The sequence below is a fragment of the Carya illinoinensis genome, chromosome 7 (assembly GCF_018687715.1).
Source record: "Carya illinoinensis cultivar Pawnee chromosome 7, C.illinoinensisPawnee_v1, whole genome shotgun sequence".
Taxonomy (NCBI): Eukaryota; Viridiplantae; Streptophyta; class Magnoliopsida; order Fagales; family Juglandaceae; genus Carya; species Carya illinoinensis.
Window position 1 is genome coordinate 41,411,448 of NC_056758.1, and position 12,137 is coordinate 41,423,584.

The 12,137-nt window shown below is 37.1% G+C and overlaps 2 protein-coding genes across 6 annotated transcripts in view; one reads left to right on the forward strand and one right to left on the reverse strand.

Moving 5' to 3' along the window:
• Nucleotides 1-658: 658 nt before the first annotated feature.
• Nucleotides 659-2,378, forward strand: LOC122317116 (BURP domain protein RD22). The gene is made up of 3 exons (XM_043134043.1): nucleotides 659-820; nucleotides 953-1,061; nucleotides 1,243-2,378. Exons 1-3 carry the CDS (start codon nucleotides 782-784, stop codon nucleotides 2,175-2,177), a joined length of 1,083 nt encoding a protein of 360 aa, XP_042989977.1. The 5' UTR covers nucleotides 659-781; the 3' UTR covers nucleotides 2,178-2,378.
• Nucleotides 2,379-4,765: 2,387 nt separating this feature from the next.
• The window catches only part of LOC122315901 (helicase and polymerase-containing protein TEBICHI), a 28,605-nt gene continuing 21,233 nt past the window's right edge, over nucleotides 4,766-12,137 (reverse strand). For 2 of the 5 annotated variants that reach the window (XM_043132208.1, XM_043132206.1), the window contains exons 20-27: nucleotides 7,767-7,956; nucleotides 7,523-7,630; nucleotides 6,848-7,200; nucleotides 6,436-6,544; nucleotides 6,204-6,341; nucleotides 5,867-5,963; nucleotides 5,605-5,788; nucleotides 4,766-5,498 (exon numbers count right to left, since the gene is read on the reverse strand). In XM_043132208.1, coding sequence (XP_042988142.1) covers nucleotides 5,715-5,788; nucleotides 5,867-5,963; nucleotides 6,204-6,341; nucleotides 6,436-6,544; nucleotides 6,848-7,200; nucleotides 7,523-7,630; nucleotides 7,767-7,956 — 1,069 coding nt within the window. In that variant the 3' untranslated portion in view covers nucleotides 4,766-5,498; nucleotides 5,605-5,714. Of the gene's footprint in view, nucleotides 5,499-5,604; nucleotides 5,964-6,203; nucleotides 6,342-6,435; nucleotides 6,545-6,847; nucleotides 7,201-7,522; nucleotides 7,631-7,766; nucleotides 7,957-12,137 lie in introns of all 5 variants that reach the window. The other 3 variants (XM_043132204.1, XM_043132207.1, XM_043132205.1) reach the window with 2 other exon arrangements.

Below are 12,137 nucleotides of genomic sequence, written 5' to 3' on the forward strand. Positions count from 1 at the left end.
CGATCGTAACCATGCAGAAATCGGGAAATTTTGTTAGCTAGAGCCTAGAGGACACAGTACTGCATGACGAAAATATGTTGAAAATGGAGTTATATTATTAAAGGGATATATTAGAGATTGGCATTGTAGGTGTTCGATCCTAATAACATTATCGTTCTCTAGGTATCCCACAAGTTATCAGCAACAACAACATCAATCTTTAAAAACCGAAAAATTTATACGAATCGGCATATATAACTTGATAATTATGAAAGATGACGACTGGCAACTCCTACTAAACCCTCATAAATTTTGGTGGTTGTTTGTTCAGTTTGAATCGAAGGTCAGATCGATGTAATTAAGTTGCTCCGCTCCATGTCTAGTGCCCATATTTCCTTGGTCCAAATTTGGAGCAACTGACAACTGCTTTTGTTTAATTTTCATGTCATGTTTGCTAGCTAGTACGTACCTCACGCCGTGAAGTGTTGAACACAACTACAAATTAAGCTTCAAAACATATGTCGTTCATGACGTTCGTACGTTTGTTTACTGTTTTACTCGCCGACTCTCTCCTTCTCTTTCTCCACCTGTCCCAATTGACATTAAATGAACCTAAAGTGAGTGAGCCCGGGGCAGTTGAAGTAATTAAGCCGGTTGATATGCATGATACTACTGGTAGCTAGCTATACATTAATGAATCTTCTCCACAACAATTTCCCTTATAAATTTCCAACCTGAGAGAGCTCTTCTATTCAGGTCTTGTTCTCCCTTTACATTTTCCTTTCTTACAATCCACAGCTTAATGGAGATCCATTTCTTTTGCCTTTTCAGCTTTCTCACTGTAAGCTTTATAGTCTTTCTGTAGGCTTTTCTTAATTCTGATTTCAATGTTTTTTATAATGTTTAAAGAAAATTTAGATTCCTGTGATTTAAATGCTTTTTTATGATTTAAACGAGTTTTTGTATTTTGTAGCTTGCATTGGTGGCGAGCCATGCTGCTCTGACTCCTGAAGATTACTGGAACTCCGTGCTTCCAAGCACTCCGATGCCTAAAGCCATCAGTGATCTTCTACAACCTGAAGGTTGGTATATACAATCTGAGAGGAGAGGAACTCTTTAATTAACATATTTTCCACTGACGAAGTAATAGTACACTTCTGTCCTCATATTTCTTTTATCTGGAAGTTGAATGAGCATTTCCGAGTTATGGAAAATCTCTTATCTTCTAAGGTCTACTAACTCATGTTGCTAATGATTATGCAGACCTGAAGGATGAGAAAAGCACTTCTGTCAATGTAGGGAAGGGTGGCGTAAATGTTGATGCAGGAAAAGGAAAGCCAGGAGGTGGCACCCACGTGAATGTTGGAGGCAAAGGTGTCGGGGTAAACACGGGAGACTCTGGGAAGGGAACCAATGTCGGCGTTGGCAAAGGAGGAGTGTCTGTGAACACTGGTCACAAGGGAAAGCCTGTGAATGTTAGAGTACAACCAAAGGGAACTCCGTTCCAATATCAATATGCTGCCACGGAGAACCAACTCCATGATGATCCCAACGTAGCTCTTTTCTTCTTGGAAAAGGACTTGCATCCTGGCACAAAAATGAATTTGCTCTTCACTAAAGACTCAAACGAAGCAAGTTTTTTGCCCCGCCAAGTTACTGAATCAATTCCCTTTTCGTCTAACAAGCTGCCAGAGATCCTGAACACGTTTTCAGTGAAACCCAGATCAGTAGAAGCTGACATGATGGAGAATACAATTAAATTATGTGAAAAACCGGGCATTAAAGGAGAGGAAGTATACTGTGCAACATCATTAGAGTCGATGGTCGATTTCAGCACTTCCAAACTCGGAAAAAATGTCCAGGCAATATCTACAGAGGGGGGGAAAGAAAGCCAGATGCAGAAGTATACCATAGTACCAGGAGTGAAGAAGATGGCGGGCGACAAAGCTGTTGCATGCCATAAACAGAGCTATGCATATGCCGTCTTTTACTGCCATGAAACCAGTACCACAAGGGCTTACCTGGTGCCATTGGTGGGTGATGATGGGACCAAAGCTAAAGCTGTAGCAATATGCCATACAGACACATCAGCATGGAACCCAAAACATTTGGCCTTCCAAGTTCTCAAAGTTAAGCCAGGAACTGTTCCTGTCTGCCATTTCCTTCCTGAGGATCATGTTGTCTGGACAGCCAACTAGAATTCTCTAGGACGTTTTCACTTGTGATGGTTATTTGGATTGCGACAGTACTTTGAAACTCTCTTTTATGTACTTCGATACTAGCTAGGCTGCTACATTTAGTTACCATACTAAATGTTTGATTCTACTATAGTTGTGTATGATGCATATGTATACATTAATAAATATTTAATAAAATGTATCCTATGGTTTTTTTGTGCCGTTTTCAATCTTCAATGGCTGGGTGGTGAATCAACGTAGTGTCTTGTAAATGGCAAACCAATAGAAAGATCGTACTCGAGTCCTTTTGCTTCATAGATTCATGAAGCACCCGACCAACCTCCTCTCAGGTTTGTACTGACAAATTTATAACACTCATCTTTCGTCCAACAGACAAAAACATGCCAAATGGAAGGCATACCATACCTTCCACGGGCCGGACGCAAACCTAGTGCTAGCCAAGTCTCATAAAAGCTATGGAAACCACCACTGCATGGAGGATTATCACATCAATAATCTGGTCGGTCGATATTTAAGGTCAACATAATTTAATGATAGATCGAACACATGATGTGCCATGATCAATTCGTTACACTCCTTGAGTTGTTTAAAATCACATGGCAACCATACTGCAAACTAAACGAAACTGTGGAGAAGATATACCTTAACGCATTAATGCTTCAACGGGCCGTACGTGTCATATTTCCATTTGCTGTCTGTCTTTGCAACGGAAAATGGAAAAGGTTAATTTTGTCTATTTATTTTGACTGCTGATGTATTTTAATTTATTATTATTTCTTTTACCTAATAATTAAGAAAATAAATATTAATTTATTAATGTACTTTTTTATCTTTTAAAAATATGTAAATATATTAAAAAAATTAAAAAATAGTATTTAATCTACAGGGCACGCCCAACGATGATGGCTGGGCGGAACGACTCAATGAAAAATAGGAGGCCTGTCATCCCTCCGGAACCTCCAAAAATGTAATAACTACCTACGTACCCGCCAAAGGCCACAACACTATGCCTATGAATGCGATTATTTTTGGAGTGGATTTAGAAATGATTTGTGCAGTCGGTAAATGTAGTCGGTATGCAGTCGTTTTAAAAAAAATAAATTAATATGAGATTTATATAAAAAAAAATTATTTTTATAATTTTTTTTTATTCATTCTGTACAACCATGAAAAAAAAAATATTTTTATAATTTTTTTTATTTATTCCGTACAGTCGACTACATACCGATTGCATTTACCGACTGCGTCTAGCAAAGCCCTTCTTCAAGAGTGCCACCTTATGCCATTTAGTAGTCAGATTTGGGATTCATGATAGGATGGACCACAGCAATTCTCACCCACTGAGCACATTTTCAAGAATAGATAAGGTTTACTTTTCCCTAAGAATGACTTACAAACAACACAATCGAAGTCTATTTTTAAATATTTTTTTTCAAACCTTTAAGATAGTTCAACTAGTCAAGTTTTGAATTTGTTTTTTAATAATTCCCAGTTTGAGTTTTTTCAAAATCACTAGAGGTTTACCTGACCATTAATTATAAAGTCTCGTATAATTAATCGAAATACACGCAAGCTGGTCCGGATACCATGAATATAAATAAAATAAAAATTTAAAAAAAAAAATCTTTCTAAATAGAAGTCACTCCTTAGTAAATAGTTCTATATCACAATTATCTCTCTCTTTTTTTTTTTTCTCCGTGCCTCACATTGTTTTTGGTTACCTTTATAGTTTCCATATTAACTATTTTGAGTACGCAGTCCATCTTTTAAGTTCATGATGAATAAAGAAAAGGATAAATATGGAATAAGAATAGGTCTTACCCGTTTAGCAAATTTTAAGCTTTTTTTTAGAGAAAATACACCTTCCAATTACATGAGTTTCCTAAATAATATTAAAAGAACTGTCCAATGTAAGAGACAAAAAGGAAATTCCTTGCTTCCCCGCTAGCTGCCACGTTCAGTTTCTCACGGCCACGACTTTCTTAGCCCTGGTTGGATACTTTGAACTTTTTTAAATTGTAATATTTTATTAAATTTTAAAAAATAAGAGAGAGAAAATTGGGAAAAAATATTATAAAATTAAATAATTATTTGCTTACAATTATGTAATATAATTATTGTTTTAAAATTTCAAAAATTAGTAATTTTTTGTATTTTATTTGAGAATTTAAAAATTTTATAATCATTAAGTAATGATCAGATAAAAATGTTAAAAAATTTGAAATTAAAAATATTTTATATTTAAATATTATGTAATGTTTGGAAAGAAAATATTTAAAAATAATTGAGAACAGTTGTGTGGCCAAACGAACTTTCAAAAGAATGTGCCACTAAAACTAGCTGCATTTACGAGAGCACATGAACCATATGAAGAGAACCACACATCAACTGCATGATACACAAACATCTTTTAAGCCTGTTTAGGGTGACAGCAACCTTTTCTTTTCTTTTTTTTCCCTGAAAGATAAAAACAGTTTTATTACCAAAATTGAGTACGTAACACAGCTAAACTTCCTCTACCGTCCTCCCAAAACAGAAGAGAAAATAAGATACAGGCATTCTGAAAGACAAAAACTACAACATTAATATAAAAAGAATTGGACTGATAATGTTATATATTACGTTCTATTTATATTATACCATTCATATTACAGTGTTAGATGCGTTATTATTCATCAACCCTTAAAGGAGGTGATGAACATTGCTCCATCTGAGGTGGAAAAGTGGTATATATACAGCATAACTCAATGGCCAATGCCCAATGCTGACATTTTTTTATTGCGAGGGGAAAAAAAAAAAAAAACTCGTGAAACAAGAAATTCTTTCTGTGACATCACAGCTATCACATGGTTTTTATTTTTTCATTTTTCATTTATCCTTCTCAATGTGAGCATCTTTTCTTCCGAATGGCATAGGTGACATTCCGGATGATAACAAGGGCAGCTAAATCCGAATGCATGATTTTGCTCCATATATTTATAGAACAGAAGCAACCCAAGGAAATATGCCCTTTTTCAGAGCTCTGCGTGAATGGCACAGCGAACACAAGCTATGTCAGGAGCTATGCCAAAACTTTGCTCCTGAATGAGCAAATGATCCTTTGTGCCATCCAGGGAATCAAACTGTGCCTTGGATTTACTAGCATAAACCCTGCAGATAAAAGGGTTTCGAAGAATCAAACTGTCCCAGGGATGTTCAAACCTCTCAAATATCTTCTTTCAAAGCAAAACTTCCCAATGACAGCCCATATAGAACAAAACTCAAGTGATTCAATTGAGTCGTAACACCTTCTGCATGACTAGAAAAGATAAGATGGCTGCCCTGTGTATAAAGAGTTAAACCTGGCATGAGAATATGTGACGGGATGTGCTAATTAATAACTAAGAAAACTGATGATTGGTATTTAACTCGATCAAAATTAACATACTGCTTCAAATGTCCATCAATCAGCCCCATTGAATGTCATGACACACTTCTGTTTCCTTTGCCAGAATAAAACCTCCACCTAGAATTCACGATCAGGCATAATAGCTCATCTCAAAATTGATCAGCCTGGAAGGGTTCCAAAGAACCCCACGTTCTTCCCACTTTCAGTTTGATGTGCAAAGGAACTGAAAAACAAATCATGAATAAACTACAGAAGGAACAAGTTCGCGGAATATAAAAATTTTGAGCCATAGATGGCATACCAAGAAGAAGGGCAGCATTTTCCATGCTCATTCGCAACAACAATGCAGCTTCCTTTGTCAAGGAAGGATCAACTTCCATTACCAATTCGTCATGTACCTGGAGAGCAATGACACAGCATCTATCAATTTTCCCAAAGCACATACTGTAAAAGCAAATACCTTTTTTTTTTATAAGAATTGTAAAAGCAAATACATTGAGGAAGATAAAAGGATGAACTTCCATCTTTATTTTTCTATTTGTTTATTCATATATTCTGGCATTTTCAGATTGGTGGAAATACATGAAGGATGAAAAAAGTATAGAAAACAACGGAAGCAAGCAGTGTTCCCAAGTGACCTGTAATACAATTCGGCAGCGGCCTTTGAGAACTTCAAACTGTGTTGCAAGTGAACCAGAATCAGGCTTATCAACTCCTTTGGCAATCACAGAGTAAATATTTATCATCGCAATCTTAATAATGTCGGCAGCAGATCCCTATAAAAATCCACTATTAATACATGAATATTCTAACCCTACACCACATCTAAAACCCATTCCCATCCCCACCACAACAGAAAAAAAGTTTTACCTGACAAATAGAATTGACAGCTTGTCTCTGGGCTTTTGATCTTTCCTTATTGTTTCCGAATTTAATTTTTGACAAGAAACGCTTTCTCCCCTTGAGGGTTTCCACATATCTAGAACACAAATGTGCTTAGAAACAGCTTGTATTACACAAACAGGAAGACAGACATGCCATTAGAGCAAACATTTAATGCCAATTACGAGGTAAATGATAAATGAAAGAACATGAGTTGTTGTTTGATAACTAAGAAGTTAAAAAGATATAAATCTTGTTTATCTTCAAAGTCATCAGTTTAAATGAAGGAAAATAACCAAACGAAAGGAAATTTCTAGCTTCCCAGTCCATTGCTTGAGTTTTCTTTATCCTTGTGTGAGAATAGTGATGAGAAAGAAGAAAAACAAGAAAATATCCTCACCCTTTCTGACGGCAAGATGCAATCGCTTCATGGAGCCAAGAAGCAACACCAGGAAAAGAACTTTTAAAGCTTTGGATTTTTTCTGCAGCTTCTCCCGAGCTACAATGCAGTTGTTCTGCGAGGGTGTTCACACCCATTCCATAAAGAATGCCATACACCAACCTCTTAGTCTGGTCTCGTTCATTGGAGTCAACAGAATCATCAGGTTTCCCAGTCCATTTTGCAGCTATCATAGTAAAAACATCCCCATGCGGCTTACTAAGAAGTTCAATTAGTGCGGAGTCTTTAGAAAAGTGTGCCATCAGCCGCAGTTCTATTTGAGAATAATCTGCTGTTAACAGTAACCAGTTATCCTGCAATAAAATTTAGGAATGAAATAAACCAGAATGTAATACAGATTTGGAAATTATTCCCCGCCCCCTCCCCCAACCTTGCCCCAACACAAAAACCCAAGTACGCTTTTTGTATTAAGTAATAATAATCTTTATTAAAAAGTTCAAAAGTAACAATCCGAGTAAACAAAATGTATATAAGAGAGACACTATCTAGAAGTTTGGATACACACTGTATTTATGTTGCATCCCTTTGCCTTTTTAATAAAATTGGCTCGTCAATAAAAAAAAATGGAGCAATTTGAAGTGAATCTGACCATAAACACATACACAAGATCATTACCTGCGTAGGAACAAAAAAATCACGAGCATTAATTTTGTGAGGCTCAATGCTGGTGTCATCACCATCTTTATCCTTGTTCATTTTGAAGTCAACCACATGCTCCACACACTGCAAAATTCAAAAAATACTAACAATGAGGATATATAAATAAAACAAAAAAAAAAGGATTACATTAATAGTTCATTACACTAGTTTGTAGATTTAACTTAGCAAAAAGAAGAAAATGAGGGAGAAGAAATCAAACCTGAAGATTAGGTTCCTCCATTGATAGCCGACCCGTTGCTGTTGACGTTTGGAGCCAATGACCATGAAGTGTGTATCTATGCGTCCTCACTGATAGTCGAGCCATTGAACAAATTGATCCCAATGTGCAGTTTAGGAGCTTTGCCAATGTACGGTGCTCTTTAATTACTGGAATAATAGGATGATCATGCCTGAAATGAAATCACATCCGGTTGGCAGTTGGTATGCATAGCTTAGCAAACGTGAGATTGGCCAATGATAATCCTATATTCTAGAATGCTATGTGCACAATATAGAGAAATACATATGTATATGAGATGCGGCAGAGCAATAGAAAAATTCAAGACATAACATATACTAAAATTAAGAAGGCTCTAGCATGTGCATCCTCTGTTATACCCACTCAACCTAAATCTGGAACAAGAATTGAACAAGAATTTCTATCACTTTGAGCATTGCAAAAAACTTGAAAGGAAAAGCAGCAACTAGAGTAAAGGGCATGCAGATACATATCACCCTGAATAACATGTCACCAGTATATGTAGACGTGCTTTTTTTCACTTGTTAGCCAAAAAAAAGAAGTGCATTTCAAACCATGTAAAACACAGTTGGACCTCCTTCAACACCAATAACCTTATTAAATTCTGCATCAACCATAAACTTCTCCACATCAATAAAATTCTTGGTACTTACAAAATAAGCACAACACTGCATTATAAAAAGGGACCAAATTTTAAGGATTCAGGAGGGGATCAATTAATACAATTTCAACAGGCAGGGATGAACTACAACTCATCTATTAAATGTAAAATGCTTTCTAGAAGAATTTTTTTTTTTTTATAACTAAGATGAGTTTAATTAATGATCAAGAGAAGTAAGAAAGGCACAGTCAAAACACTGGGGTATACACAACAAAACACACCTATTGAGAGAGAAAGAAGAGCAAGAAAGTCCAGGAAAGTAAATTTTGAGAGACGAAGGTTGGCTGCCATCCAGTGCTGGTGTACTAAAAAAGGGCGCCTTCAGCCTTGAATATTCCTTGCTATATTGTCAATACTTCGGCCATTTCTTTCCCTCCATATGCACTACATCAAACAACTAAGGATCATCTTCAATGAGGTCTTAACGTGCTGGCTCACAAATTGCCCCTTCCAGAATGCCAGCTAGGTCTCATTGTAAGATAACCCATGGATTCCCCATCTCACTTACAAAGCCGTGACCCAAGGATTTAAGGCTAAATATATGAAACTCTCGTCTCCTAAACACTCACAAATTTTCTCAGTTACTATCTGCCCTTCTTTTTCACCCTCCTTTCGTCTTGTTGATACCTTCAACATAATGAAATACTCGGTAATGTCGCAGAGGAAGTTTCATAGCACAAGGTAAAATATCTTAAAAAACCTCCCCTCATATTGCTTGCAGCCACCTCTACCTTCTTGAGAACACATTCTTTCCTCACTCGCCTTTAATGATATTGATGCATTAGTCTCAACATCACCAGTTTATAACAAGCAACTATAGAGTATGCCATACCTTTCTTGCCTAACATTTTATATACAGCATGGCATAGCTGTTTTACAAATCTTTTCCTTTTTTGATAAGTATTTTACAAATCTTCTCCTCAACTAATAATTTACAATCTGATGATTGAAAGAAGAGGGAAACGTATACATGCCCAAGAAAATTGCATATATTCCAGGATAGCTCTTCACTAGGTGTTTTCATACGTCCTATGTACTTGGGCTTTGCTTATTTCTCTATTAGTATGAACAAATTTTCCTTTTACTTATAAAAATAATACATCTTTCAAGGAAATTATCCACAAAAAATATATCTAACTAGGTGAATGCTCTTGTATACATCCCGTGCACTTGGGTGTTGCCTAGTCTTCTACTATTATAAATAAAAAATTTACTTATCAAGAAAACATTTTTTTGATAGGGAAAATAAAGTTTTTATTAATAAAAGAAATGGGCATAGCCCAAGTACACAGGGAGTATAAAAAGGAAACATATTAGGAACTGCTACAAGAAAATCATGAAAACTAGCCCATTGAAATCAATGACAATTGCCCAACTGAATAAAGTATTGAAGAAAAATCTCTTTAACGTCCACTGGACACTCCTGATCTTCAAAGTACCAACCATTTCTCTCCAACCAAAGACACCACATAAGACACAAGGGAATCATTTTCCACACAGCAGCTATTTGGGAGCTACCCTGAAGGCCTCTCTAGCAAGCAAGTAGATCCACCACCCTACAATGCATAACCCACGCAAAACCAGTCCTGTTGAAGATATCATTCCACAAAATCCCAGCCACCTCACAATATAATAATAAATGATCCACAGATTCCCCATCTTTCTTATACATGTAACAGCTGTCAGTACAATAAGCCCATGTTTCCACAGATTATATATAGTAAGGATTTTGTCAAGACCAGCTGTCCAAACAAAGAAAGCTACCTTAGGCAGAGCCTTACATTTCCGATTACACTTCCAAGGAAAAGGATTGTGGGTCAGGACTATTAACAACTTGTACAAAGATCGAACCATGAATCTCCTACTCCCATTATGAAACAAAATAATCCTATCCACCATACCGTTCAGTTCATTATCCAGGAAAGGTTTTCTAAAGAAATATAATGCTTTTGACTTCTTTGATAATGCTGCTTCAACAGGGTGATACTCCAACAACATTTAAGGCAAGCAAGTGACCAACAAGTCAATAGCATACATAACTTTAAGAGTTGTTGGCCTTACAAAGATACCCTAAATGGTTCTAACAACATAGGGTTGAAGATTTGACCCCAACAAATTGAAGTCTTATATACTGTTGATTCTAAAAAACATCATGGACAATGAAAATTCATATGCATCACCACATGAACACTGATGCAGGTTTTATGCATGGCCAATGCAAGCACTTTCCAAATCAACATTGATGTATATTTTTTTTCTGATAAGTAAAAATATTATATATATCAATAGGAATAACCAAGTACACTGGACGTATACAAAAAAACACATAGCCCATACTAAAGAGCCCGTGAAACACTACCCAAAAACTCCAAGCCCAAATTAGAAAGAAACACACCTCCCCAACCCCAACCCCTTGTTCCCCATAGAACTAATCCTCTACCCGAAAAACCCACTACTAGAATGTCTTCAAAATGCCCTCCCTCTAGTCTTCCATTGACTTGAGCTACCTCCCTTAACATCATAGTTGATTGTCCATGAAAGACGCTTTAACTCCCTACTTTTCTTAAAATGTGATTTGGTTTCGCAGTGAGTAGTGCTTTAGTTTCGTCCTCATATCCTCCATTTGTAAGCCCCAGGATTTGCTGAAACCCGTTAACTTTATTTAGAACCCAATCCGATAGTGACCCCGCTATATCGTTTAAGGGAGGAAGAGAAACTAGGGAAATGACATTATCCCCAAACATAGTACCCAATTGCACTCCCAACTTTAAACCTTCCTTCATATGAGACACCAACGACAAACTTTCCTTTCCGCCATATGGTTGCTTGACAACAATATGGTTGTTGTCCATTACAGGTTCCTCCCCTCCATCAACATTGCTTGTATGTACTCCACCCCCTAACGATCCTTGCCGTGCCACTTTGTCATACCCTACTACTCCCTCAAGAGACACAAAACTAACAAGGGAAACATAACCTTCTGTAACCCCGTTTGCAACTTGTAAAAGAGGCTCGAATGTTTCTTCCAAAGTATTCAAGACCCTGGACGGACCCATCTTCAACTAAAAATGAACCCTGGACAGAAGTAACAACCCCATCTGCAACTGGTGCCTGAGGCCCTGCTGCTCCCTCTAGAGGCATAATGACACTAGCATGGACAAAGATGTCAGCGTCCAACGACACTATCTGTGACAGCGTTGAAACCTTTGTTGGCACACTTGTGGCCTTCAAACCCAAAAGATCTACCCCCCACCCTCCTTCATCCATTCTCAACCCACCACCAAAACCCACGACTAGGTCTAGCCCCTTGTCCACTTTAATCATCAGATCTCTCACATACTCTATAATTCCCTTCAATTAAGCTTTAACACCCCACAAGACCCCCTCCACTTCTCCCAATGTCACCTAACAACCTTTGTCTCCTACAAGTGCCTTCCCTTTTCATTTTGCCACTGAGCTCATCTCGGCCAAACTACTTGCCATTGACCTCAACACTGTAGCATACGAAGCATCTTTAACTGAGGAAGACCTTCCCACTCTTTCTCCATCAACAAACTCCCCACTGTTTGCATGCTTCAAAAAGAGTACCCAAAAGTTTTTCCATCCCCACTATTTCCTTTCTATTTCACATAGTCCCATATTGTTTCTCCATTTAAAATAGTCAAATATCT

What these genes read in the sequence shown, in the direction of transcription:
- LOC122317116 (XM_043134043.1), top strand. Translation starts at nt 782, where the DNA reads ATGGAGATCCATTTCTTTTGCCTTTTCAGCTTTCTCACT. An exon ending in GCCTTTTCAGCTTTCTCACT is followed by an intron (nt 821 to 952) that starts GTAAGCTTTATA and finishes TGTATTTTGTAG; the next exon opens with CTTGCATTGGTGGCGAGCCA. An exon ending in TGATCTTCTACAACCTGAAG is followed by an intron (nt 1,062 to 1,242) that starts GTTGGTATATAC and finishes ATGATTATGCAG; the next exon opens with ACCTGAAGGATGAGAAAAGC.